Source organism: Ixodes scapularis, unplaced genomic scaffold (assembly GCF_016920785.2).
Source record: "Ixodes scapularis isolate PalLabHiFi unplaced genomic scaffold, ASM1692078v2 PGA_scaffold10__122_contigs__length_95168666, whole genome shotgun sequence".
NCBI lineage: Eukaryota > Metazoa > Arthropoda > Arachnida > Ixodida > Ixodidae > Ixodes > Ixodes scapularis.
The window spans coordinates 85,960,137-85,988,086 of NW_024609836.1; the positions used below are offsets into that span (position 1 = coordinate 85,960,137).

At 46.6% G+C, this 27,950-nt stretch overlaps 1 protein-coding gene and 1 long non-coding RNA gene across 3 annotated transcripts in view; both read left to right on the plus strand.

Annotated features, from left to right (window-relative positions):
- Positions 1-22,648, plus strand: part of LOC8042174 (alpha-actinin) — a 90,982-nt gene extending 68,334 nt beyond the window's left edge. Inside the window, exons 4-16 of one of the 2 annotated variants that reach the window (XM_029979268.4) lie at positions 688-766; positions 1,686-1,767; positions 4,374-4,459; positions 6,059-6,151; positions 7,393-7,700; positions 9,744-9,957; positions 10,772-11,029; positions 11,194-11,352; positions 15,905-15,989; positions 16,704-17,026; positions 17,298-17,456; positions 17,597-17,755; positions 20,155-22,648. In XM_029979268.4, coding sequence (XP_029835128.1) covers positions 688-766; positions 1,686-1,767; positions 4,374-4,459; positions 6,059-6,151; positions 7,393-7,700; positions 9,744-9,957; positions 10,772-11,029; positions 11,194-11,352; positions 15,905-15,989; positions 16,704-17,026; positions 17,298-17,456; positions 17,597-17,755; positions 20,155-20,313 — 2,164 coding nt within the window. In that variant the 3' untranslated portion in view covers positions 20,314-22,648. Of the gene's footprint in view, positions 1-687; positions 767-1,685; positions 1,768-3,110; positions 3,197-4,373; positions 4,460-6,058; positions 6,152-7,392; positions 7,701-9,743; positions 9,958-10,771; positions 11,030-11,193; positions 11,353-15,904; positions 15,990-16,703; positions 17,027-17,297; positions 17,457-17,596; positions 17,756-20,154 lie in introns of both variants that reach the window. The other variant, XM_029979269.4, reaches the window with a different exon arrangement.
- Positions 13,049-14,800, plus strand: LOC120848257. Its single transcript, XR_005717638.1, has 2 exons — positions 13,049-13,179; positions 14,663-14,800. It is a non-coding gene; the product is annotated as an uncharacterized LOC120848257 (long non-coding RNA).
- Positions 22,649-27,950: the final 5,302 nt, after the last annotated feature.

Sequence of the window (27,950 nt, forward strand, 5' to 3'; positions counted from 1 at the left end):
AAATTGCTGCTTTTTTTGTGTTCAGGGAAGAGTTAAGAACTGAGGAAACCGCAGCAAAAATGCAACGTAAAAATCTATGCCTGCTAGTAACAAGCTCAAATTTTCTTCAGAGCGGTATTGTGGTGGATTTCACCTTGTGAAATTTCAAGATGTGGCTCCATTCCTCGAAAAAATTCGAACAACTTCTTTAGCATTTTTTTTGATGACCACCGTTGCAGACAACAAACAGTCTCCCAAGAGCTGTGCACGTGGTGCCATCTCCCGGTAGATGCGCCAAGCACTTACTCCGAAGCGGACGACAGCGACGAGCAGGCGCGATTTTTCCCGCTCGTTTAACAGCCAGCTCCCTGGCTCATAGTAATACCAACAGTCTCCCGAGAGCTGTGCACGTGGTGCCATCTCCCGGTAGATGCGCCAAGCACTTACTCCAAAGCGGACGACGGCGACGAGCAGGCGCGATTTTTCCCGCTCGTTTAACAGCCAGCTCCCTGGCTCATAGTAATACCATCTATATTGTGGTGGAGTTTGTTAAAGATTTGGAACGGACTAAATGTGTTACAGTTATCCATGACACGAAGTGGGCTTGTCGCTTCTTTGTTTGAGAAGGGTCGGGACTGTGATTCCGCAGCCCCTATCTTCGTCTGGTTGTGGGTTCTGATACCGAGCGGTCTGTTGCACTCCTTGCAGCTGGAAGGATGGGCTGGCCTTCTGTGCCCTCATCCATCGGCATAGGCCGGATCTGCTGGACTACGGGAAGCTCAAGAAGGTGGGTCGCTCCGGCCACTGTTGTTGCGGCTGTCTAAATCCAGTCACAGCTCGTGCTGCATTTGTTTGAGGTTAAAGGGACGCTGAAACAAACTTGCACAATTTATTTTATGACTGCAGCCCCAATACTGCCCAGGTTCTACCTCGTAATCTATGTGATCATTACACTCTCTTTTTAACAAAACAAACTCTGTTCTCTGTTTGAATTAAAAATAAGCATTTCTGGCATATGGTACTTGCTTATGCTTCGAACTCTGTTTAACCTCTTATCCGTTTTGGTTGAGCCGAGCTCTTCACAGCGGAGCCGTCCCCAAACCATTCAAAACGAGTGTGCGGAGCGCAAGTTCGTCTGCTTCTTGCGCAGGGGCTATGGTGACGTCGGAACACTGATCTCTGATTGGCTCTGATTGAAGGATAGGTGGTAGACCTCAAGGCAGCTTGCTTTGAGGTCTACCCACTATCCTTAAATCAGAGCCAATCGGGGCATGGCGTTCTGACCTCACCATAACCCCTGCAAACAAAGCAGACAAACTTGCGCTCCGCATAGCTCGTCTGCTTTCCCCAGTTTGTGCACTGAACCATTTTGGACGAACCAGGCTTGGTTATAGCTTAGTTTGTGGCCCTGCCTACAAATGACAGCATTGAAGTTTTTTTTTTAAATTTTGCTCCCATTCCATTTGTGGTTAGAAATATAAAATTGAAGGAAACAAATTTGATTTTGAAGACAGCAATTAGGCAGCTTAGGGTGAGAAATCCCCCATAACTAAAACGGTTAAGGGACTAATAGTAGGTAGTACTTGTTTGTGTTTTGCATACCACTTTGGTGTTCCAATAAGGTTTTCAGGGTTTTGTATAGTTGTTGAGCGATTTGCTTCCTGGCATTTACTTTATTAGCGTGTCCCTGCTTTTGTTTCTTTCAGGAGAACCCGTTGGATAACTTGAATCTGGCCTTCGATGTCGCCGAGAAGCACCTCAACATCCCGAGAATGCTGGATGCCGAAGGTATGCCACATTGTTTGCTTTTAATTTTTTGTTGGTCCGGTAGCTGGATAGATAAGGGCTCTGAATGGTGTCTTTGTGGCAGCATTTTATTATTTATTCTACATTTTTTTGGAGAAAGGTGCACCTTCTTTGAAATGGTTCCAGCCTTTCACTGATTGCGTTTAAATCTCACAAGGACTTTTTTTGCTGCCACTGTTTGCGGCTTGAGTTCAGAAAACGACCTAGCTTCTTGTTTCTACCCGGTGCAAAAAGTTTCTCGCTTACGTCCGCAGTAATGCTGAGTGGAAGAGTTTTTCTGTAGAAGTGGTTTTCCCCGATTCAAGTTTAAATGCACCCAGAATTGATGTCTAGATGTTGTTCTAGGTGTCCCACTTCGGTGGTTTTTGTTTCACAAAATGTTCCCGAAGTCTGCCCTGTCGCAAAATTATTTTTTCGTGTAAAACTAATTTTGGAGCAGTGCTTTGGCCTAGACTGTCTCTTTATCCTCTCTTGTTTTAACTTTGGGCAGTGCTGCCTTAGAGTAGTAGCTGTGTTTCCTAAAGCTTATTGTGGGGTTGTAGCATATGGTGCATACAGTCTTCCCCACACTTAGCTGCACCACTTAGCTAACGATCTGAATCTATTTTATTCAAGTAGGCAGGTGCCTTGAAAAGAGGTCAATTTAAAGCTCCCCTTTTCCATTGTTCAATGGTCCATCTTCAAACTTGGGTAGCTCCTGCTCACACAAGGATAATTCTTGTGCCAATACAGTTTGTTACGAGTGGAGTTGTTATAAGCAGTATTCTGTGTTTTTAAGGTTTTATTTTTCTTAGAATTGGGGGATATTTTTCGGGGTTTATATTTTTTTTTGCGTATTCTGCGTTTTTCTATATTTATTTGCGGCGTTGGACAGAGACATCGGCATTGATTGGGGGCTTACTTTAAAGGAGACAAGGCACAAGCATAGGATTTCCCGACCTCCAGGTAGCATGCAAGTGACCCGGATACTTAGAAAACCTCCCGTTACTTATGAGAGAAGTACTTAGGTGGAAGTAAGGGGTCCCAAAGAAAGAAGCCTCACAAACACTTCATTGTCGGCGCAAAATAAAATTGTAGGTACAGGTTTGTACCCGTGAAGCTCGGGTTATTCGAGGATAGCTCGGATTTGAGATTTCTTCGTTTTCCCCGCTTTTGTGAAAACCGGCTCAGGAGTTAGTTGTCGACGTTCTTCGGCGTAACCCGAAAGCATGGAACCCTAATTATGAGACAATGTCTCGCGACGTTAAGTGCGCGCTACGTTTTGGTCGTGGGCGGGAATTTGTTTGATCCGACGTTGACACGTGGCTATGTTGTGGGGTGTCCAGACATGGTGTACACTGCCAAACCGGACGATAGGGCCGTCATGACGTACGTGTCGTGTTACTACCACGCCTTCCAGGGGGCCCAGCAGGTAAATAGACGCACGTACGCCCCTCCCCCTCCCCCACGCCACTCCAGAGGTCTTTGTCGACGACGGTTCTTGACATAGTCTTTCCACTAACATTGGATGAACGTGAATGCAGTGCCGTGGTCTGACAGTGTGCTGTTTTCGTAAACCAAGTCCTTTTCGCTGGCATAGCTCTGCGTGTCGGGATGTGCATTTGAATTTGACACGGAACGCCGTCTCCGAAATAGTCGGTGCAAGCAGGCTTCTCGTAGAACCCGCGCGAAATCGGATTTGTTCCCGGCAGTCTGCCTTCATTACTAAAACGTTGCACGATGCTGTGCACCACACGGTCTGCACAAGGCCGTCGACTAACCTTTTCAAAGATTCGGTTGTCAAACTTGCGAATGAAAGCAGACGAAAACAATTTGTTCCCTTACACGTTTTGCCCCTGTTGTGGCGGTCTTGACTGCAAAGATTGCTCGTGTTTTTGCAGACGTCCTCCTTCCAGCACGGGTTTGTTGTTTTTTGGACTAAACTAGGCCCTATTGGAGAAGACTAGAAGCCGTAACAACCCCTTGGCCGCTTCTAGGTGTAGAAACTGGCTAGTCTCGCTAGCGTGACAAGAACTGACAGTTGTCTGCCGACGAAACAAAACCGGCCTTCTGGTCGCTTCGGTGGCTCGGAAGCCGGCCTACGGATTCCCAGTTTGCAGGTTGGAATCTCTGCTGAGGTGCCTGCAACCTGACTGGTGTATTGTGGAAAAGGCACTACGGTTTCGGTTCGACCACCCTGGGTGGTCGAAATTATTCCTCAGTCCTCCGCTGGGAAGTGCCAGATGCCCTTTGTTCTTTTAACTCGTAAAACCCCCAAACTTTATTTTTTTGTTAAAATTGTTTTTTTGTAGTCTTGGAGAGGTCCCCCAGTACCGCATGCAACAGTCTACTGTGGCCGGTTGTTGACGGTCGAGTGCCGAAACTAGCGAGGCGCATTCGATTTCTCCGCGTGCAACGTTTGCCGTATTGGGACGCAACTTGATACCGAAAGTCAGAGGGAGTATACCCTTGGCGGTGTTGCCTCCCCTATCTTAACCCTTCTCCAGCATGAGCGTGCAGTGTGGTCCCCCTACTAATGCCCCGTGTGCTGTTTCTCTCCCGCTCCCCCTCCCTGCGTATGGCTGTCTCCATTGTGCCGGGTGCTGCAGACATGAACAGCACGGCCATGCCCGACGAACGTGCCATCATGACTTACGTGTCGTCCTACTACCACACCTTCGCTGGAGCACAGCAGGTACGCGGCGACTGCCTTGCCATGGCCGCTTCGACGTTTTACCGCTTCATTTGAGATTTCGGCTACAGTCCTGTCATGTACATACAGGGTATTCACAATCTTAGGGTTAGATGAGCCTGAAAAATGAGCGTCTGCGCGTAATGAGCTAGGATATTTTTCCAGAGGTGTGTTGAGAGCAATCTTGCCTTGAGAAATTTTGTAGTGTAACTTCATTTCAAATAAAAAATAGAATGAAATACTTAAAATTCGAATGCCGGATGTTGGTGAGGACTGAATGGTTCAGCCGAGAGTCTGGCCACGTGCTCCTATCTAGAGCTGTTGCCACGCATCGCTGTAGGAAGGTGGCACGACGGCAACAGTCGATTGAATTAAAGGTGAGCTTAGCGTAATTTAAGTTCTCTAAGATTAAATTCGCACAATAAGGTCAGTACCAGAAACTAAATGAATACAGCAGACTCACTCTGCAATAATGCAAGAAAGTTTTGAGCTAAAATCGGAAAAATTTGTAAACTGACCCAAGCGTGAAAATTCCCCGTAGTGCTGCAATCTCGTAGAATCTGGGGGTTCAGCATATAGCATTACCGTAAAATACCGGGGTGGCTGCCATCTCACTTTCGCTGAAAACTGGATGAATACAGACATGGGCACTTGTCCCGTCAAACCGGGTACTTAACATATAATTTGCAAAACTCCCAAGTTTAGGAAATGCTAATAGTGGGTGCCTTCAGCGAAGTGGGCGCTTCCACAGTATTTTACGGTATTGTTTTACATTCCAATTTTTTATTTAATGCTCCAAGAACTTCCTTGGGGGGAAGCTTGCATGAACATGGCATGAGAAGCATGGTTTGCACGATTTGCTTTCTCGAGACTGCTCTCAAGAACAGTGCCCTTAAGGAAAATTGAGGGGCTAATGGAGTAGGATAGCCTTGTGAAGAACAGTGTTTAGCAACTGTATAAGTGTATAAATCTGGGCGAGTTGGTGACGCATTCAAACGAAAATACAGCACAAAACGACGACATACCAGGGGAAGACACAAACAACTCCTGGTTTCTCTGTGTCTTCCTCTGGTCTGTCATCATTTTGTGCTGTTTTCTCGTTTCAGTGTTTAACAAGCACTTAGCCACGTAATGTAAATTGCTTGTCTCAATTTAAAATTCGAACTGGTGAAACAGACTGCAAATATATTGTAGAGCGTCTTTGAAGGACTGATGAAATCAAGCTATATATATATATATATATATCATACTTGTGGACAACTTTCTGTGGCTGTGCATTGAAAGCTATGGGTGCATAGTCACCTTGAGTGCCAATCAAAACTATATCAAAGCTGTGCACGAGCACTCTTCACTTGTTTTAAGTACCTCTGAAGGTTGTCCACGAGTATATGGTAAATCCAAGTTGAAGCGTGCTTGTACTGCAGGTAGACATTTGTCATATCTTGTAAACTTTAGAATGAAGACTCGGAGGTTAAGAACAGTTTGATAGCAGCACGCTTTTTCTAAACTGTTTCAATTATTAGACTTAGCTCTAGAAACTTTGGTGAATTAGTTGGAAAAAATCGCAGTGGCCGCTTTTTGCTGACACTTTCTTGACTACAGGCTGAGACCGCTGCCAACCGCATCTGCAAGGTGCTCAAGGTGAACCAGGAGAATGAAAGGCTCATGGAGGAGTATGAGCGCCTTGCCAGCGACGTGAGTTGTTCTGCCCTATTAGTGACGATTAATGCCGAATTAGTAATTGATATTTTTAGTTAATATGCATATTCTCGGACTTGAAGTGGTGCTGTAAAGATTGAATGAGGTGTAATAAGTCTGCGTAAATAACTGGATTTCCGTTTTAAAGTATGTAGTGGATTCCTGTAGGTGACAATAAAATTCTGCAACTTTTTAAGTCTAAATATTAATCAGTTAATTGGTCCCATAATGATAACGGGGAAAACATTTGCTTCTGGTGCCCTCAAGCAGTGATTGCTGAGGGTTGTCCAAGCTCTTACTATCAAATTTTAACGATTTCGGAGATTATGCAAAGTACATGGTGAAATGAAGACACTTGAAAAAAACTGTCTTTATTTCATACCTCTGTAAACAGATGGGAAGTCGAACCTTCCAGTTACCACAAGCCACAGAAATGCGGTAAACGTCCATGTGGTTTCGCTTCTCCGGCATTTCAGAAGACCAGATTATTGCACGTACCCAAATAGTCCATGACCAGAGTCGAATGGAAAACGAAGACAGATTCTCGGTTTCATGCTGCCAAGGTATCGCATTGCTCAAAACCGAATGGATTTGTATATTCGCACAACCCCTGCACTTCTTTTCAACATAACTTGGCAAACGGCACGAAAGCTACGGCCTCAACAACTCAATAAGAATATCTAAATGAGGTACGGTCGCAGTCATACTTAAATGGAGCAAATACGAAGCCTACCTCTGTTGCAGATTTTGGTCTTTTTTTATGCACTGATATACACAGCTTTGCGCTAATGTCAAGAGTTGTTTTTGTTGTTTATGTCCCATCTCATATACGCTATACCGTAAAATACTGGGCAAGCGCCCACTCAAAATATAGAGATAATCTCGAAAAAATGGGGGATGGGCGCTTGTCCGGTCATCAATTTTATTTATAAATGTACTGTGCATATTTTCTCAGATCTCAGAAATTTGGATATGGGCACTTAATGTGGAATGGGCGGATGCGCGGTATTGTATGGTACCTTCGGTTTGCTTAAATATGCCCAAGTGTCGTTACGCTTGGGAGTGAGATCTGATTACAACCTTTCGCATCTCCACACTAGGGGTGTCCATAGTGTCAGTGTACCAACGTGGCCCCTGGTGAACCTTGCAGCGTTGCCAGGTCTCTCCTCGAGGTTGCAACTTTCGCCGTCTGCCAAGTGGTGCCGAAACCGTGCGGCATTTGGTTCCCTTTCTTTCAGCTGCTGGACTGGATCCGTCGCACGACCCCGTGGCTGGAGAACCGCACGACGGACAACACCCTGCCCGGAGTGCAGAAGAAGCTGGAGGAGTTCCGGGCGTACCGACGAGCCCACAAGCCTCCCAGGGTGGAACAGAAGGCCAAGCTGGAGACCAACTTCAACACCCTGCAGACCAAGCTGAGGCTGAGCAACCGGCCAGCCTACCTGCCCTCCGAGGGCAAGATGGTCTCGGACATTGCCTCCGCCTGGAAGGGCCTCGAGACGGCCGAGAAGGGCTTCGAGGAGTGGCTGCTCTCGGAGATGATGAGGCACGGTGCCTTCCTTCTTTAACCTCTTGTGCGATCTCCCGGCTTTCTGGTTGGCCAGCTGTCTCCGATCTGGAGGCTGGAGTGGCGAGGTGGCCGCATCGCAGCAGTCGGGTGGCTGAAGCTGCGAGTTGGTTAGGCCAATCAACCACCTGTTTTAGACCACGTTATCATGCTCTGTACACAATATCGTGTTGGGAGAGCATTGTCAGGCAACAAATGTAGGGTGGCCAATGCGGACGGCATAGCAGCGGTTGCAACGACATCAGAATGATGCCGAGTTCTGATTGGCTTTGATTGGAAGGATAGTGGGTAGACCTCAGTGCTGGATGTCTTGAGGTCTACCCACTATTTTGAGAGTGCAGCTCTTACCGCTCATTCACACTGGAAGTGGATCCGCGTTCACAAAGCGGTTGCGAACGCGGTTGTATAAAGATCCAGTGCAATTGCACGCGCACTTGATGTCATTGAGGCGCGTGCAATTGTACTGGATCTTTATACAACCGCGTTCGCAACCGCTTTGCGAACGCGGATCCGCTTCCAGTGTGAATGAGCGGTTAGACGTCCGTTTCTGCGGTTGCCGTTGGCGTAACCTTGCACGTTGCGTTATCGGACGTCGCAGACCTTTATGCCAATTCAATTCCCCGCTAAATTTGGCAAAGAAACTGAATTGCTGTCTAGGTCTGTGATATTTCATAATGCAACACTGCACATTCAATTTCCTCGCTAAATTTAGTGGCGAAACTGACGTCGCATGACCTCAACATTAATTTAGTTTCCCCGCTAAATTTAGCGGGGAATTGAATTGGTGTTGACGTCATGTGGCATTAGTTTTCCCACTAAATTTTGCGGGGGAACCGACTTTGTGTATAAGTCACGTGACAGGAAGTCGTGCAACATCATTTTCCTCGCTATATTTAGCTGGGAAAATGAATTGGTGTTGAGGTCACGCAACTTAAATTTTCCCGCTAAATCTAGCGGGAAAACTGAATTTGTTCATAGGTGACGTGACACAAAGTCACGTGACGCCATTTTCCCCGCTACATTTAGTGGGAAAGCTGAATTAATGTTGAGGTCACAGGGGGTCAATTTTCCAGCTAAATTGTACAGGGAAACTGTGACGTCATGTGACGTCACAGGCCACGGCTTCACAAGATGCGGCTTCACAAAATCCGAGTAACTAGCCAAAAACATCCCATATTGAAACAAACACTACTCACTTTGCGTTATGGGGCTCCCATTGTACCTTCCTCGTCCTCCCTGGCCTACCCTCAAACAAAACCAAAAAAAATGAAATATATACATTTATATTTCTCTCTCAAATTCTCTAACACGGTATATCACAAAATCGACATACCTGAAGAGCTGCGCTCTAATTTCGCAATACAGAAAAGTGTAAACGTCTAATATTTTTCAATCGACCAATAAGAGCTCAGCGTTCTGTCATCATCGGGAACCCTAAGCAAGAAGCAGACAAACTTGCGCTCTGCGTTCGTCTGGTGGCTTCCCCCACTCCGTCAGTCTAGTGGTGAACAGAGTATGGGTGTGTGTTATATCACGGTGGTTATGCAGCATAATGGTCATTGAATTATTGTGGTCATGTTAACTATATAACACGATAATGACTGTATAACAATGGTTATCATGTTTTAGTAGCTGAGTACAAGTGTAATCTTGTCACTTAGTATTTTGTGTGGCATAGTGGTCTTCATGTCATAGAGCCCATCTAGGGCCGCAGTTACTACACCATATCTATTGTGCAGCATAGTAGTTGCGTATTGGTTGTGTAGTATGGTAGATATGTATTACATCACAGTTGCATAGCTCGACTTCAGCGCAGTGGTTATATTACATTGTAGTGGTCGGTTAGCGTAGTGGTTGTCAGACATGGTAGCATTGCATCTGGAACGTAAGTGTCGATTCACTCAAAAGCTGCTTCTTCTGTGCTGGAAAGGCCCTAATTAAGATACTTTAGCACAAATTTAAACCCCTTTGCTAGCTTTGGTTAGGATGGAGGTCAGGTCTGAGCCCTCTGTGTGGGCGCAGGCTGGAGCGGCTGGACCACCTCGCCCAGAAGTTCAAGCACAAGGCTGATATCCACGAGGAGTGGACCCGGGGCAAAGAGGAGATGCTGCAGAGCCAGGACTTCCGCCAGTGCCGCCTCAACGAGGTCAAGGCCCTCAAGAAGAAGCACGAGGCCTTCGAGAGCGACCTGGCCGCCCACCAGGACCGGGTCGAGCAGATCGCTGCCATTGCCCAGGTGATTGCACTGTCTCCTCACAATGGGATCTCTTTGCAGCGGTGTTGAGGCCGGCATTCGGCTTATGTGTGCCAAGTAAGCCATGTTGCAGTGAAGTAGTGAAGATTGTTTGTCAAAAACTGACTTTACTGTAGCAGGCTTCTAGCGTGCAAGAGTGTACTAAAGTAGGGTAATTTTTACAAACACTTGCAGGTTTCTCAAGCACTTGGTGTGGAACAACATAAAGAGCAACAGTGCAGCTGCTGCGTTTTGTGCCTGCTTGAGAAGCTTGCATTTACTCGACTTGCAATCTGTCTGATGTCTAATCCGACTTGCATTATATATTTATCTGGTCCCCAGTTTCACTTGCACCCTATTTATCTGATGCCCACTTTATATCATGTCCAATCTGCACGACACCAAATTTGACTTGGGCCGTCTATCTGACACTGAATCTGTCCGATGCCCAATGTTTGATGCCCCATATGTCTGATGTCCTATATGTCCGATGCCCCATCTGTAGAACGCCCAATCTGCCCGACCACCAGCCTTACTTGCACCGTATTTATCTGATGCCCACTTTGTATCATGTCGAATCTGCACGACACCAAATTTGGCTTGGGCCGTCTATCTGACACTGAATCTGTCTGATGCCCAATGTTTAGTGCCCTATATGTCTGGTGTCCAATATGTCCGATACCCAATCTGTCTGATGCCCAGCCTCTCTGACACCCAATCTGTACGACGCCTAATCTCTACGACACCCAGTTTATACGAAGCCCAATCCGTACGATGCCCAATCCCCCCTGATCGACCGCCCTGGCTTGGAACGCAGGAGCTGAACGCCCTGGGCTACCACGACTCCGCGAGCGTGAACGCCCGCTGCCAGCGCATCTGCGACCAGTGGGACCGGCTGGGCACCCTGACTCAGAAGCGGCGCTCCGCCCTGGAGGAGGCGGAACGGGTGCTGGAGAAGATCGACCACCTGCACTTGGAGTTTGCCAAGCGGGTGGCCCCCTTCAACAACTGGCTGGACGGGGCACGCGAGGACCTCGTCGACATGTTCATCGTCCACACCATGGAGGAGATACAGGTGATACGGCCAAACCCTTTCGATCGGGCGGCGGCTTGCACCGCCTAGCGAGAACTTTTAATTGCAACGGTTAACTGGTTTGTGATGTCTACTATAACAAGGGTTGTAGTGCTGGATGTTCCATGTGGCCAATCTGTCCCCACGCTCGCGTACCCGCTTCGCAGGGCCTGATGGAGGCACACGAGCAGTTCAAGCAAACGCTGGGCGAGGCGGACAAGGAGCACAAGGCCATTGTGGGGCTGGCCCAGGAGGTGCAGGCCATTGCGGGCCAGTACCAGGTGCCTGGGGGGGTCGAGAACCCCTACACCACCCTCACCTCGCAGGTGGGAACCCTTCTTCCTGAAGGATGGTGCCACTAGTCGGTTGCGTGAAGTACCGTCGCAGACAGTGTGAGCCGATACCGTCATTCGTATTTCTTTGGTGTACTTCTTGCTTTATGAGAAAGCTGTGGTTCGAACTAGGAATGAAATGCGAAGTGGAGGTCCCATACTTTGGACTCAAATCGAGATATAATCGAGCTTGTGGGGACTGCAGACTCCAAACAAGGCCACATCGGGTGTTTCAATTCATGTTGCCCCGAGGGCTACGCTCGAAACGATGGAGCAAATGCCGAAGAAGGTAAACCCAGTTAAAAATACCCATGGGTTCCAATTGGAAAGTCAGTTGGTACCAATTGGAATCTGAGAAATCCCAGTTGGAATCACAGAATCCAATTGGTTTTGGCATTACCAATTGGTGACTCCAATTGGAATTGAGATTTCCAATTGGAACCTAATCCACCAACTGGCCATTCCAGTTGGGATGCATTTTTCCAACTGGTCATCCCAGTTGGGATAGTTGTTTCCAATTGGTATCCAGTGATACCAATTGGGTTACATTTTTCCAATTGGTGACTCCAATTGGAAATGAGATTTCCAATTGGAACCTAATCCACCAACTGGCCATTCCAACTGGGATGCATTTTTCCAACTGGTCATCCCAGTTGGGATAGTTGTTTCCAATTGGTATTTAGTAATACCATTGGGTTACATTTTTCTAATTGGTTATCCCAAATGGAATGTTTCCCTTTAGCATCTCTTTCGTGATCCCAATTGGAATGGCAGTGCCCAATTGGTATGTGATGCACCAATTGGCCATTTCATTGAGTATTTAATTATTCCAATATTAATTGAAATAAACAACTTCTAAATGGTAAATAGTCTTTAAACCAATCATCAGACATTCCAATTAAGGGAGGACACTATTCAAAAGGGTCAGCCTTGAAAATTTTTATCTGTGTATACATAAATTGTACAAAAGATTAGTCCTATTTATCAGGAACGCACTGGCATTGTTAGGAAAACTATAACTGGGAATTAAACTAATGTAGTACGCAACATTATTTTTTAGTGCAACTGAGAAAACAAATTTTTTTTTAAAAGTAATTTATTTTATACTAACATCACATTGACAAATCAAATAGATTTTTGTATTTGTAAAAAAAAACAAAAAAACTCACCGTTGCGTTGCTTATTAAATTCCAGTTAGCAAAAACAATGAGTGAGCCTTTCTTTTGGTGCCATTGCAAAACAGTAGTTTTCCGAAAGTGAAATTTATACCAAGAAGTGGACTGGAGAAAAATGTGTTCAAAGTGCTTGAACCTCTAGCTTTTCTTTAGCATTGGTGGACCCAAAATAATTTTTAACAAAATAGCTATGCAGTCAAAACAAATTAAACTTTCTGGGGATATTCTCTAGATGTTGGTGAATGTAAAAATGGCCTTTTTTAAAAATATATATTTTTTTTTTGTATCGAAGGCATGTACATGAAAATTGAAAGCGGAGGGATTTTTTTATTTGTTTTGTATTGTGTTGTAATCGATTTCTTAAATATCGCGTGTAAACTTTTTTTTTTCCCTAAAATCGGCGGGAATCGTTGGAAGCGTCTGTGCACACTGGGCAAACAAAGATGGCGTCCGCGTCTGATCTCTGTGCGCACATGGCTCCGATCTTACCGATGGCACGCACAACATCAGTTGCATGGTTACAGTAGAGATTCAACAAGTCATGTTTTATTGCTGCGAGTGCTGAGTAGTGTGGTTATAATTACTTTATTTGGCCTGCCGCCTCGTTGGAGCGCGAAGGATGGATAACAAAGTTTAAGGGCGCAAGGTAAGGAAACTTCTTTGTTTCTTTTCTTGATGCTTGCTGCATTGCAAATAGGCGATTTCTGATTAATAAATATCCTGAGACACTCCTAGCTATATGGTCAGTGCAGGGTAGGAGCCTGAATGAATGAAGCTCTACAAAACAGACTCTTTTGAGCTGTCCACTTGAAAGTCTTTGTTACCCAGTGTAATGAAATGTCAGTGAAAAAAAAAATGGTTTTAGGCGCTTCTAAAAAAGAAACTATGGATTCCTCCTGAAAGCACTGACTTGCCACAGTTTACCTTAATATCCATAATTTGCTTTTGAGATTATGTCTTAATTTAGTTTTTGTATTAGAGTGAACACATTAAGTGTCATGCTTTCAGAAGTTGTAATTGTGGTGTGAGCAGTTACTAGCTAATAATCTTGAGTGCATTGTTAACGAATTACTGGTTTCAGTTTTCAGTGGAAAATGGAGTAGGTGTCAATTTCAGTGGGAAAATGAAGTACAGGTGTCACTTTTAGTGGGAAAATGGTGGCTAACAGCTCTCGAATACATGGAGCTGAATGGTGCCAGTTACCGAAAATGGGCCCCGTTTTCGTAATATTTTTTTGAAAATCAGTTATAACTTTTAATTGAGATAAATTAGCTCTGAAACTTTGGCATTTGGTTTCAAACCGCTGACGCTACATTTGGGGGGAACGCTGTACTTGAAGGAGCCGTGTAACAATATTATGTCGAATGTTTCTCACTCTACACAAGCTTACTGGCACCAGTGGGACCCGAAATACTCGCACGCAATGCCACTGACCAGGGAGCTTCTTTTTTGCCGCATAATTTAAAGAGTAAAAGCGAATACCTCTTTTCATTCTCTCATTTGGTTGTGGGGATAGTGTTGTCGTCATTGTCAACAACATCAATCCTCAGGAGTTTGCCATAAAGCTTTGTGATACCCACGGTGACAATATTCAAGTGTGGCTCTTACAGTGGACATGAGCACAGCGTGAGCATTCTATGTGAGCTTAAGACAATACCTCGACACGCACTCAAGTAGTGGCTGGTGCTCAGTTACTGCGACGACAGGAGTAGCCGAACCTTAGCAATCTGTGGAATTCATTGTGTGCCCTGTGCTTTGCCAACTACAGGGTGTGGATATGATAAACATAGGTGGCATGTAATCAGCTTCAGATCATGTGGTCACTTGCTCTGTCTGCGAGTTTAGGAGGTAAACGCTGGTATTTTTTGTTTTCTTCTGAAATTGCCATGCGTGGATAGAAAATCTATGTGTTTTATAGGTTGTGAATGTCAATGAATAATCAAAAGCTGTATTTACTGAAAGTACAAGGTTTGTTGTACTGCCCCTTTAATGACGCGTCAAGCATCATACAACTTTGACCTCATGTGAGCCAAGTGTTTACCCATTTATTGTAGGTCTAGACTTTGCTACATTCTTTCACAATGCTTCTTAGATATGCAACTTAACTGGTACACATGTTCGACATGCAGGAGGCAGAGCTGAGCATGAATGAGATGGCTATACTGTCATCAACTGCATCCAAGTTCCGCTGAACATCGGTCTCAACGTTCAATCTGTAATATTTAGGTGTCCTGCTAGTCAAAATAAAGCTTTCATTTGACATATACTCTTCACTGTTGTGCATCCTGTGCATATAATGAATGTCCAGTTAAGCTAAGCTAATTGCTTGTTCTTGCTTCAAGATTTGTGCCAATGAATGGTAGCTAAAAAACAAGCAAGTGGGCCCTTTTTGTAGTTTCGAGTTTGAAAGTCCCAAAACACAACTTGTTACACTTCCAATGGGGAAAATACTAATTGGTATTTTTATAACTGGGAGTCAGAAAACAGATGGTTATGGTTCCAATTGGAATACAACCGATTGGTTACGGTTCCAATTGGAATACAACCAATTGGTTACGGTTCCAATTGAAAAAAATGCCAATGGGTATTTCTCCAGTTGGGAGTCCGAAAACACAGATGGTTACGGTCCCAACTGGAATAGTACCAACTGGTAATAGTTCCAGTTGGTAAAATTCCAATGGGTTTATTTCCAATTGGACAAATACCAATTGGTATTTTTCCAGTTGGGAGTCCGAAAACACAGATGGTTACGCCAGCTGGTACCAATTGGAAAAACCAATTGGACCCAATGGGTATTTTTAACTGGGGGCATGGGCCAACCAGTCAAAGACGGTAAAACTTGAACATGGGAAGAGGGTAAACAAAGGGCAGACGAGTGCAACGCCGTCACACTGCGTTTGTCCCCTTTTTGTCTACCTTCTTCGCGCGGTTAGGTTCTTGCTGTCGAGCCCACTCTCGAAGCAGTGTTCCAAGACCACAGTTTAAAGAGACAACATCTGGGCACGCCGCTTTGGAATAGGCACGGGAGTTTTTGAATCTATGCCGCGACTTGGAGCTAAGAGGAAGGCCATGGATGGAGAAGCAAATAGGAAAACAAATGGATCCTTTTGAAAACCTTGTCAAGCAACATTGGTGGTCGTCATTTCTTGGGCACGAAGCGTGGGACTGGATCCGAGTCCTCGCCAAACGCCGACGCTCATGTCCAACACTTGCTCCGAATACTACGTGCCAAAAGCAACGGCAGACTCGGAGAATTGGTGCAGCTTTCACCAGATGGCGCTCACTTTTGAAAGGGGAAAATGCAAAGGATGTTGGAGGTGTCTCGCGTTGTCAGTCCTGTGACCCTGGTACTTGTTTGCAACCCTTGACAGGTGATCACCACCAAGTGGACGGACGTGAAGCAGCTGGTGCCGAAGAGGGACCAAACCCTCCAGACGGAACTCATGCGGCAGCAGTGTATCCTTGCTTGCCTCGAACGGCCAACACGACGGAACAACTGGGCACGGCGGTGGACAGGTTGCGGGGTCGCAGAAATTCAGGCGGCCTTTTTGTATCGGACTTGAGTCGCGTCCGAAAGCGACTTAGGTTCCGGATCGAGTTTGCTTCCTCTCCGAAAACTGTGGATTTTCCAACTGGTGAGGTAGACAATTCATGGGAAAGAGGGAAAAGTATGGCTTTCATACAGACTGTACTAGCGCTCCGTCAATTCTTTATTTCCCAACGACCTTTCCTAGTCACCCGGTGCAAATACAGCCTATGTCAGTGCTGCGTTTCTTCCTCTCTCTGCCGTGCTTTTTCCCTCGGAATCTTCCGAGCTGTTTTCCAGTTTTGCAACTGGCGAAGAGGAAAGCTCGGAGGTGAGAGGGCCAAGTCCAGGGCCGATACGGCGCCGACGAGCAAATAATTAACGCCAGTTCAACGTTGACCGTGCGTTAGTTCGGTGCCGACATAATGCCGACCCACAGGCTGATTCAGCTCCACTTTAACGCCGACCCTGCCATTCTAATGCCGACCCTACTCTAATTGAATGAACTAAGTGCACAGGCGAGCTGGGTGTAGCTAATCATGCCGTTTAACACCCGAGACTGGTGCAGAAAGGGAAAAAAACTTTTAGTTGCCACTGCACGTGAACCAGCCGTGTCTTTTCTGCCTTGACCCCCTACCCGACAGCGAACGAACGTCTGCGGCGCAAGTTTGCCGAGAAGGCGAACGTGGTGGGGCCGTGGATCGAGCGGCAGATGGACGCTGTGGCGGCCCTGGGCATGGGCATGCAGGGCTCGCTGGAGGAGACCTTGCACCGGCTGCAACAATACGAGCAGGGCTCGGTGCAGTACCGGCCCCACATGGACGAGCTGGAGAAGTGCCACCAGGAGATCCAGGAGGCCATGATCTTCGAGAACCGCTACACCCAGTACACCATGGAGACCCTGAGGGTGGGCTGGGAGCAGCTGCTCACCTCCATCCACCGCAACATCAACGAGGTCGAGAACCAGGTGCGTCGGGGGGCTTACTCTCCCTCTGTCTCTTAGGCATCAAAGTCTCCTTGTCTAAGCATCGAGGTCGTCCTTGATTCCTAGGTACGGCCTTGGCCCTCCTAGCAATACCACCTAGAAAGTAGAGCAGGCCGACCATTCTCCTTCTTTCTGCACTTGCAGTGGGCAATTGCACCGCTCCGTTTGATCGCTAGTCTCTTTTAGTGCCGACCAGAAGGAGAGCGATTGGCGGGGGTGACTCACTCGCGGGGCGACGTCCTCTATCGCGCAGATCCTGACGCGCGACTCGAAGGGCATCACCCAGGAGCAGCTGAACGAGTTCCGCATGTCCTTCAACCACTTCGACAAGAACCGGACGGGGCGCCTGGCCCCCGAGGAGTTCAAGTCCTGCCTGGTCAGCCTTGGCTACAGCATCCGCAACGACCGACAGGTGGGTCCCATTGTCCGCCCCAGCTGTCGAACCGCTAAAGTCATATTTAAAGTGCATTGTCGAGATGGGAGCGACCAGACTCGTACATTTGACTGAATCTGTCCATGGTGCGAGGTTGACGTGGTGCCACGTCGTCGCAGGGTGACGCGGACTTCCGGCGCATCATGAACATCGTGGACCCGAACAACACGGGCTACGTGCACTTCGACGCCTTCCTGGACTTTATGACCCGGGAGAGCACGGACACGGACACGGCCGAGCAGATCATCGACTCCTTTAGGATCCTCGCCGGGGACAAGGTGAGAGACCTCGCGCCAGTTCCGTTGCATCCGATGCTTGTGGTCTACTCTTGCGGCCCTTTTTGCTTCCTTACCAACTTCCTTGTCTGCCAACTTAAACGGGCCTTGCGAGAACATTAGAATGAAATGTTTCTTGATTTACACGAGTTTACTTGTATTTGTGTGAACCAAGCATATTAGCCTGCATAGGGTGCCTCAAGCGAACCTTCTGCCGTAAAACAAGCCGGAAAAATCGGCACCTGCACATAGCTTATACTTTCACTGAATGCACACTGAGCAGGTCAGTTTTACTGTGTGAAATTCCAAGACATAGTTCTTTTTTCGTAAGGCATGGGGGCAGAAAGCTTGTCAAAGTCAAGGTTGAGCGCATTTGCAAACGGCCGAGGAAGTGACGCTAATTACTTGCGGTGCCATCTTCCAATAAACATAATGGGCAGACGACGCACTCTGTTGTCTGCTTGCTGCACCTATCGGGAGATGGCATCATAAAAAAATAGCATCGCTTACATGGTCGTCTGCAAATGCGCTCAACCTTTACGTTGGCAAGTATTTTGCCCTCTTATTTTTACAAAAAGACAACTATGCCTTAAGATTTCATGCTGTAAAACTGACCTGCTCAGTCTGCAGTCGGTGAAAGTTCTAGCTTTCTATGTGCAGGTGCCGATTTCTCCGGCTCGTTTTACATCGGATGTTTCGCTCGTGCCTTCTATATGTGCTAGTATACTTGGCCACTGACAAAGAGGCTTCTTTGTAGAGATGTAATTTCAAGGACAAAAGTGGACTTTTTGTCATTCTCTCCTTTTTGAAACTTAATGACATTGTCGAGGGAATTGCTGCATCAATGTAGTCACGGGGGTTACTCCATGGTGACATTAGTCAAATGCGACTCGTAGATTGGACAGTAGCGCCATGAGCACTTATTTTGGGCTTGTGAAAATCAATACCTAAATGAGCATTCGTCCGACGGCTGTGCTGGCGGCAACAGCCATAACACTGTCTGGAGTTTCGCATGTGCTATGCCAACCTCGGCTTGTGGCTATAACGAACCCCAGTGGCATATACAGTATAGACCACTTACAACAAAACCGCTTATAGTGCAGGACCGGGTATAACGCGGTTTTTTTAAACCACCGGTTCACCTCCCATAGAACTCCATGTAATTACATACTGCTTAAAATGCAGGCGCACGAAGGGAAATACCGGTTATAGTACGGTTTTTGGCACAGCCCGCCGACCGCGCCGACGACCGGAGCAGCGAGCTCGCTTCCCTGTGCGACACTAGATAACGGCGCTGACGGCGCGAGCCGCAAACTGCACTCGCGGGGCAAGGAGGTTGCTCGAAAACGCGGGGAGAAGCGAAAAGAGAGGCTTCAGTTGCCATAACAACGGAGGGACGCACGCACGAGTCGTTCATGTGCGTGCGTCCCTCCGCTGCGTTGGAAACAAAGAAACAAACAACCGCAACGACAGACCAATCCCAGGTCGAGGAGAAGTGTTCGCGCGCGTTGAATGCCGGTCGCGGGCGTCGATTGTGATCGTCGTCGTAGACGGCGTGCATCTCATCGTTCTGCGTAAAAGCGCTATCCTTGACTCTGAATTTTCGTTGTGTGTCGCTATAACCCAGCACGTACTAGAAGGGAAGATCCACCTACTCGTGCGGCGATGTCGTGGCGGCGCTCTCAAGACGGCAGAAACACCCGTGTCGTCGTGTTTGTTTACTTCGACTACAGTGGTGATTTCTAAGCATTTGTGTCCTCGAACATCGCCCGGATTTCTTATTTGGCGCATTTCATGCGTGTGCTCAAGTTCAAGGTATTACTGGCGCGTACCGTATGAAGGATGCGAATTTTCACGCGTTTTCATCTCCGGAGAAAAGTGATTAGGGTTAGCAATCCTGAACGCTCGCGACGTCCGTCCGCAACCCGCGACGCCGTTAAATGGCTGCGCCAGGCAAAAGCCGCTAATTTCTTTTAAAATGTGTGACACACTTGAGACATAACTGTACTAGTCTATTGAATTAAAGACTTTCCTCAAACTAAGCTTATTTTTTCATCTAACATAAAATAAATTCTTTTACAAAGGTAAGTTGTCTCATGGCATGTATTTTGGCCTGAAAAATTTATGTTTTGGTTATAGTGCGGTACCGCTTATAGTGCGGATTTTCGCGACTCCCGAGACATACGTTATATGCGGTCTACACTGTAATTGGCATTGGGTCACATGGCTGCATGTTCGGCTGCGAGTTGAGGGGTTGTAACGCTGCTCGTTTTACGCTGCCATTTCATAGAGAGAAAAACTAATGCATGTTTCATGGGTTACCAATGGGAAGAATTAGTGGTATTTAGAGAAAGTAACCGTTGCACCTCTTGAGGCCTGACGCTGTGCCCGGTCTCTCGCAGCCCTACATCACTGCCGAAGAGCTTCGCCGAGAGCTGCCGCCCGACCAGGCGGAGTACTGCATCCGGCGCATGGCGGCCTACAAGGGCCACGGCGCGGTGCCCGGCGCCCTCGACTACATGTCCTTCTCGACGGCGCTCTACGGCGAGAGCGACCTCTAGGCGGCGCTCCCGCACCCTGTTATTTATTTTTTTTTCCTTTCTCGTTAACCACCTGTACACTGGGTCGAGGGCAGCACAAGAGGCTCGCGAGCACGGCCCCTTCCAACCCCGTCGGCTGCGACTCGCTTTGGCCAAGGGCTCGGCTGCGTCCGGATTGCATCGACCGTCGTAATTGCCGTGGTAGCCGGCTCGGCCGTTTAGGCGGTTCGGCCGTTTTGGCGGACTTGCAGACTCTCGCTCGTTTCTCTCGTTCAACGAGGGTAGCTGCATCTCGGCCGATTCGGCTGTCTACAACCGCTCGTAATCGAGTTCCATGTTTTGCGCAAAGATTGAGGCCGGGGGAGTTTGGTTCGCTTCGGCCATTTGCAGCGAGTCGTCTCGGGTCGCTCCGTCACGGATGATTTTCGTAGCCAGTCGTCGGCCCTCCGGGCAACGTAAGCCGTCCCAAGCCGGCAATCGGTGGCTGGGGTGTTTTATACGTAGGTCAAGATTTCTCTCGCATTACCGTTTTTTTTTTTTTTTACGCTGCCCCGAAACAGCGCCGAATTTCAAAAAGACCGGGAATTGAATCTAACCCACCCGCCGTCTCGGGCTTCCATAGAATCGTCTTGTGGCTTCATTATTAAGGATGTAGGCTCGCAGTGATTTCCGATTTGCCTCGTCTCGCCGACGTTGTGCCGCCACGAGAAGGCGTGTCGAATCGAGGCGGGCGTCCCATGTTTTAACAGGGTGATCCGAAGCGACCGGAGTATTTTTTGTTTTGTTTTCTTGTTTCAAGGCGCTGCGAGTTTTAAGTTATGGAGGGAAAAAGAAGTATACAGGTTTTCCAGTTTGTGCTTCTTCAGGGTGAAACACTTCGTAGTTCTTTTGTTTTGAAAGTTTGATGAAATTTTGGCTTGCCAGATTACCTTTGCAGGCCAGTCAGCTGTCGTAATTTAGTTTCTACGATTCTCACGCGTCCGAGTCGGCCATCGCTTTAAATTTTCGTGCGGAGGACGTGGAAAACTTTGGTGGTGCTAAGGCAGACGACAATAAAAGAGGCGACGCTTTTTTGGCGCGCTTCGACCGAATCACGGAAGTGCCCCCCCATCCCCTCCCCCCCCAAGATTTCGAACTCGGAGACTTCTTTTTGCTGTGCTCCGGCCCTTTTTGTACACGTGGAAGACATAGTTTATGTATACACACATTTTTACGACGCGACTCTCTCGTAGGTGTTGTGCTTTGCCGGCGTCTTATTTTGCGGCGGCGACTTTCGTTTTCTTTTGGACTGTCTCTCTCTCCGTTTTCTCCGAGCCGCGAGAATCGTGAACGGGAAAATAATTTCATTACGCTCGAAATTGTCTTAGCCCGCTATGATTAGCTCACCAAATTGCTCCGTAAAAAGCCGGGGTTTCAATTCGGATTGGGGAAACGTCCGATACTCCTCTCTCTTCCCGCGTCCTTCCTTTTTTTTCTGTCCGGTTTCGTGCGTTTATTTGTGGTTTTGTTTCGTTTTTTTTTTCTTTTGGAGAGCACTAGTCTAGAACCTTACATTATATTTAAGTGCAGAGGTTGGTTGGTGAGGTACGTGTACTAAAATCAGTGCCTAGGCGACTTTGGAGGCGGCGAGTTGGCACGCAACTAGCCCTCTCCTGTCCCCCCATCTCCTCTACCCTTTTCTAATTTATCTCGAATTCAACTATCCTCAAAAAGCGAAAAGGGTGGAAACTGCCGGGTTGTGCGTGAAGTGTGTGAATGTTGATGTGCGTGTGTTTGTATTTGTGTGTCCTTTGACAACGCCCCTCCCCCCTCCATTTTTTTCCCAAGCCCCCGTCATTTGCCGTCACGAAGTAAAGACTGCATTTCGAGCCCTTATGCCATGGATCGTTTTTGTCTGCTTCCGCGTTGAGACTCGTTTCGTTTTCTGAGCAGGGGTTAATTGAGAAACAGAAACAGTTTTTGCAAAGTATATACCGCAGCACGGCAACGCTTTTATCGGAGTTTTCGGTTGTTTGTTCTTTCCGAATATACCAGGTGCCAAAACTTTTTTGGGGCATGTTTCGTTGTTCTTGAACAGGTTGCCAAGAATCGTGCTTTTTCAGGCGAGAGTTGAAGCGGCGTATTAAAGCGAGCTTGAAGCGACTTGCGCGCCGGTTCCTCGTTCTAATGCGTCACCCGCTGAACAAAGCCTTTTTTTTTTTTTTTGCGTGTTGGAAGTTGATTTGAGTGGATGTACATGGATCCAAATTACCGCCTTCGCAAAGGCATTGCGAACTTTGTCGACATTGATCTTCTGCAGATTGGTCTTTTTTTTCTCCCCGGTCGTACTGAATAAAGGCGTTTCAACAAAATCAAACTGTCTTGCGTGCTCCCCCCTTTAACGCAGAATGGGCTATAGGGTTGGCACCCAGCCATATCCGGTTAGGTGTCGGCAATGGAAGTCGACAGCCATCTGCTTCCGGAGGGTGCAAAACATCACGAGTCAAGACATACAGTGGTGCTTTGCTCTATAAAAGGAGCACGCTCTGGGCTTCCTCAGAGAAAGAGCAACAGAAAAGCAGACTCCTTTGTGCCAACGAGTTCCAAGTGTTTGGTTCTCTTTTGCCTCAAGTTGGTGCCAGTGCTCTGCTCGGTGCTGCTGCTTTCCAATTGTTCTGTATTCCGCATGCTCTGTCTGCTGCGTCTCACACTCCAGCGGGCTGCAAGAAATTCACATTTACACCGCAACCGCAGAAGATGGCACTCACAATACATCTGCGGAGCGCTTACTTTGCACAATACAGGGCCGCTTTGCGCCTCTAGTCTCCACGTGTGTACACAGTTTTTTCCACGCTAATATGTTGCATTCTGTGTTATCACTGCCTTTGCCACGCTAATATGGCCTTTTAGTACTTTTAATTTTTAAATTGCGCAGGAATTTAGAAGCATCGAATAAGGTCAAAAGACGCACGGCTGCATAGGAAACCAAAACTAAATTTTTTTTTTACACATTTTTTTTTTTTTTCAGAGTTTTCTACAATTATGTGGGCACCTCTGTTACCCCACAAAATTGCACAAAGCAGGCTCGTTAAATTTACCTGCACTTTTTGCACCGGTGAAGAAAAATGTAGGGCAGTGTACTTCCTGTATGTGTATTTCAGAAGTGCACCCACCTACACTTTTCTGCACTGGTGCAGGTAAATCGAACAAGCTTTTTGCGAGTTCTCTATGGTAACTAGGCATAAATGCATGTTCATATTAAAAATAGCGCAAAAGAGACTGGACAAAAAGACGAAGAAGCACACAGGACAAACGCTAACTGGCAACTAAACTATTGAAAGCTTCCAACTTAGTTATCGCCATGCACGCGCTTAGTCTCGTTCAACAGAGACAGGGCTTACCGCCAAATCCGCACAATCATACCGCCCACCGCCTGTTCCAAAACGGAACAGGCGGCATGATTGTGCGGATTTGGCGGTACGCTCTGTCTTTGTTGAACGAGACTAAGCGCGTGCATGCCGATAACTAAGTTGGAAGCTTTCAATAAAGTTTAGTTGCCAGTTAGCGTTTGTCCTGTGTGCTTCTTCGTCTTTTTGTCCCGTCTCTTTTGCGCTATTTTTAATATGAATGTCCACTACCAACTTGCCCAGCAGACCAAGCTTTTATAAATGCATGTAGTTACCCTGTTTGTCTCAAAATTTATCTATGTGGTGGGGTATTCATATTAATCCAGTTCATATCAAATTCACAAAGTGGAACAAAAACGAGTATTAATGTGGAGGACCCATATGGGTGGGATTCTGAAAGTTGCCAGGGATTTTGTCGGCGACTTTCCACTGAAGTAGTCACTTCATTAGAGATCCTCTTGGTTTGGCTGCATGACGACGTAGCTTCCACCGTGTTAACTAAACTCTCGGAACACAGCTACCTGACTGGTTATGTTGGTTGCAGCAAAACCTAACTTTGAGCAACCGATAACCTGTGCTCGTTTGGGAGTGTGAAAGCTTCTAATTAAAAAGATTGCCCTGAAAAACTGATTTGTTTGACCCCTTGTGCGAACATCGGAAGTTTAAAGGGAAGCTCCGGCGGTTTCTTTCTTTTTTTTTGAGCTACCAATAATAAACACATTTTCGGGATACCCGGGCTTCACTCTTTACGGCACGCTATTTATTTTATATACATTCAAAATAACTTCAGAAAACGGCAAAGAAAAGTGATGCCAAAACCAACATTCAAATTGCCGGCGCGTGTTAGCCCTTTGCTCGACCCAGACGCACCTAATCCCCCCTTATCCGCACAAAAATATCGTTGCTCTGGGGCGCTGCAAGCAAGCTCGTAAAATAGTAAGTGCTTGTACTAGACCATCAATAAAAAATTGATTCTTAGTTACTATGATATTTATAATTGTAATATTTTTTTTAATCGTATGACGTTTGCAACAAAATAAAATGTCGGCCACAAATCAACACATTCTAACGATTCCAACCAAAACCGAAACTTATAGTGGCGCTGCAATCTGCCAGTTTTTAATAGTGCTTTTAATAATACGAGTAAACATTATGACAAACATTTCCTCATTTCATCAATTTAAAATGTTAAACTTTAAACTAAAAGTTAGTTCTAGTTCGGATTGCTGCTTTCTCAACCGGACACTAAAGCGCGCCAAAGCGTCCAACGTGTGGCGCCCCCTAGAACGCTCTCATTGGTCGCCTTCGCGCGTTGCGGGAAGACGCGTGCGTACAAACTTTCTTAGCCGAACCGGCTCAAGTTGTGCCGACGCCCGGGCGAAACACGCGCTACTCGCGGCGTGGATAATTTCTGTGCGTTCCATGTGTCCGGCGATTTGAGTTTTGTATCTGCGCGGGACACGGCTGGAGAAGTTTTCTCATGAGGTGAGCTTCCCACTCTCCTCTTTATAGTATTTACTGGCATATTTACGGCAGTTGGCTCGCGACGCGTTATTTTACTAGCAAGGAAGTATGCAGTTCAATGGGTAACCAACTCTAAATAAAAACGAAAAAAAAAAAAAAATCTTTGCGATTTTATTGTTTTATGAGGGGTGTGTCAGGTCGGAACATTTCAAGCGTACATAAGAAATAATAATAATAAAGAAAACATAAAGTGAACGGTAGCAAAAATGTGTATGATGTGCCAAGCAAATCACATCTGTGCCCCGTTTCCTAAGCCAATTAAATTAGATAACTTAGATTTAATTGCTAGTGGATGTGGGTATATATATAAAGGGAGTGAGGGAAGATTGACAGGTGCAGCTGTATTAACATTGTAAAGGAAGAGGGGAGAGAGTGATTAATAAATTTATTACATCGAAATTAGTGGAAGGGAAAGAAAGCTGCAGAAAAACTGGCCCTGGCCCGATTGGGCCCGCTCCTGGCCCAATTTTTCGCCTGCACTTTTCCTTCCCCTAACTTGGATGTAATACATTTATTAATCAATCTTATTCGTATCTCGATTTTTTTACGTATCGGAACTTCATTTCATTTCAGGTGAAAGTCAATTTATTTTTACTTAAATCTTCTTCATCATGGGGAAGATTCTCCATCCTAAATCGTTATATATATAATTTCACTAGTGATCAAACCCTGACAATGCACGTATACACTAGGCGACATCGCAAGCCGCCGCTTGCGATGTCGCCCAGTGTATACGTGCATTGTCAGGGTTTGATCACTAGTGAAACATAACAAACATAGCAACATAACAAAAATGTTTTTTTTTTTGTTTTTTGTTTTTTTAGTTTAGTCAAGTAGATTATCACATACGAACAAATCTTACATTTTCTAGACTTCTCGCTTGTGCTGTCTTTTCCTTGCGTCAATCTCCGTGTTCTTCGTAATTATCTTAAATTTAGCGGACGGGCAGTTTTGACTGTAACCCTCGCGTACCGAACATAGCAGTTCAAATCGCCAATCACTTTGTTTGCGCTCACTGTGCACGTCAATAGACCTATTGCTATATTACCCAAGCATCAAGGAGAATGCAGCGATTGGTGTTCAACGCGCCGCACGTACTGACGTCAGTCTTAGTAACTTTTCTAAAACGAATAACCTAAAACAATTGGCATCTTGCATGTGCGTTCGTCAACGCTTTATTTTAGTTATTTACTTCGAATCTTTTATACGGGGAAGGCGTGCGCGTGTGGCGCGTGGAGTAACCCATCCCTGCATTCTCCTTGATATGTTGGGCGGCACTTGTGTACTGTCTGAAAGTCGCCCCAAGACCGTTCATTCCGGGACACGTAAGGACCCGGTCGATGTACCGCGTGGAAGGTCTTGCCTTCCACTTCTCCGTTCTTTCCTCGGAGGCGCGCATCCCCGTGGACGCGGAGCAGATCTTCGTCGCCCCATTTCGGGGAGTGTTGTGCTGCGCGGTGCGCTTTGAGACGAAGAAGCGGCGATTCGGGAGGTCCGCCGCCGGTACCGCTCATTTTCCCCTCGCCTAAACGGGCCGAGGGGTAACAGAAGAAAACAGAGGCACGCTGGGAGAGGGCAGAGGGGGGGCGGGCAAGAAAAACGGCCCCCGAGGTGGTCTTTCCCCCTGAGGGTTTGGGGAGAGGGCAGAGCGGGGCCTTTCTGAATGACCAACCACTGTGGTCTTCTGGCCGAACGGTGGTGTGTGTCCGTTCAAGTTTCTTGTCTTTTCTTTTTTTTTTCGAGGAAATTTCTCGCTGTCCTGAGCACTTTATCTTCTTCCCTCGGCCGTCGCTTTTGGGGGCATTTCTGCCGAGGCAGTGCTTTTTTATTTTTCGGTGGTGGAAGTGAGTAGTGAAAGCGAAGCTGGCTTCCTCGTCGTTGGTTGTGTTGGGATCGGAGAGACACGAACCGCCGCCGCATGTAATGCAGCTCTTGTTCGATGTGATCGACATGATCATTTTGAGCATGTGCTATACTTGATCGATATGATCATTGACGATATGGCGCCTAACCTGCTAAAACGCCAATCAAGCTCACTACCGTTTTTTTTTTTTTTTTTTTTTTAAATTAAGATGAAGCAAATTTTTAGTATCATCGAAATATCTTAATTTTATTTTCGCTCGCCCTAGATAATCGTGAACTTTGCTATCAAAAGGAGAGGTAACGAAAACGCGTTCACCATGTTTAAAACTGTGTGTGAGCTTGTCCGTTTTTGTTGTTGTTGTTGTTTTTTTCCTTTTTTTTATAGGTTTTGGGTTTTTATTTTAAAATTAATTCACCAGCCTGCCTGCGTTTTTTCCCTCACTTTCGTTATTTTGTTTCCTGCAGATTCTAAACATTTCATTCAGTTCGGCCAACGAGGGGACTGATAGGTGCCGTACTTCGATATCCATTGGGCCACAATGCCGCTTGTCCTTCTCATTGCTTCCGCAAGTGTAGCGAATGGATGAGCTCATCTTGGAAACCAACGAAACAGCTGGACAGTTCGATGCGGGGGCGGATTTATGGGTCGGGGGGAAAGGGGGGAGGGGGGGTTGTACAGATATTTCATGTTACCGACGGACGTGACATCACGCGCATGCGTTGCCCAGCTCTATTTTGGTGACCTAATACTTGACATTTCACCAAAATCTGACTATCCATTTCTAAAAACACGTTAATCAATAAGACTATTTTGGAGCGGTGAAACTTGTTGATGTGGTGGCAGGCGATGACGGTTTCGTCACCTTTTAGCTCGGTCTCGCGTTT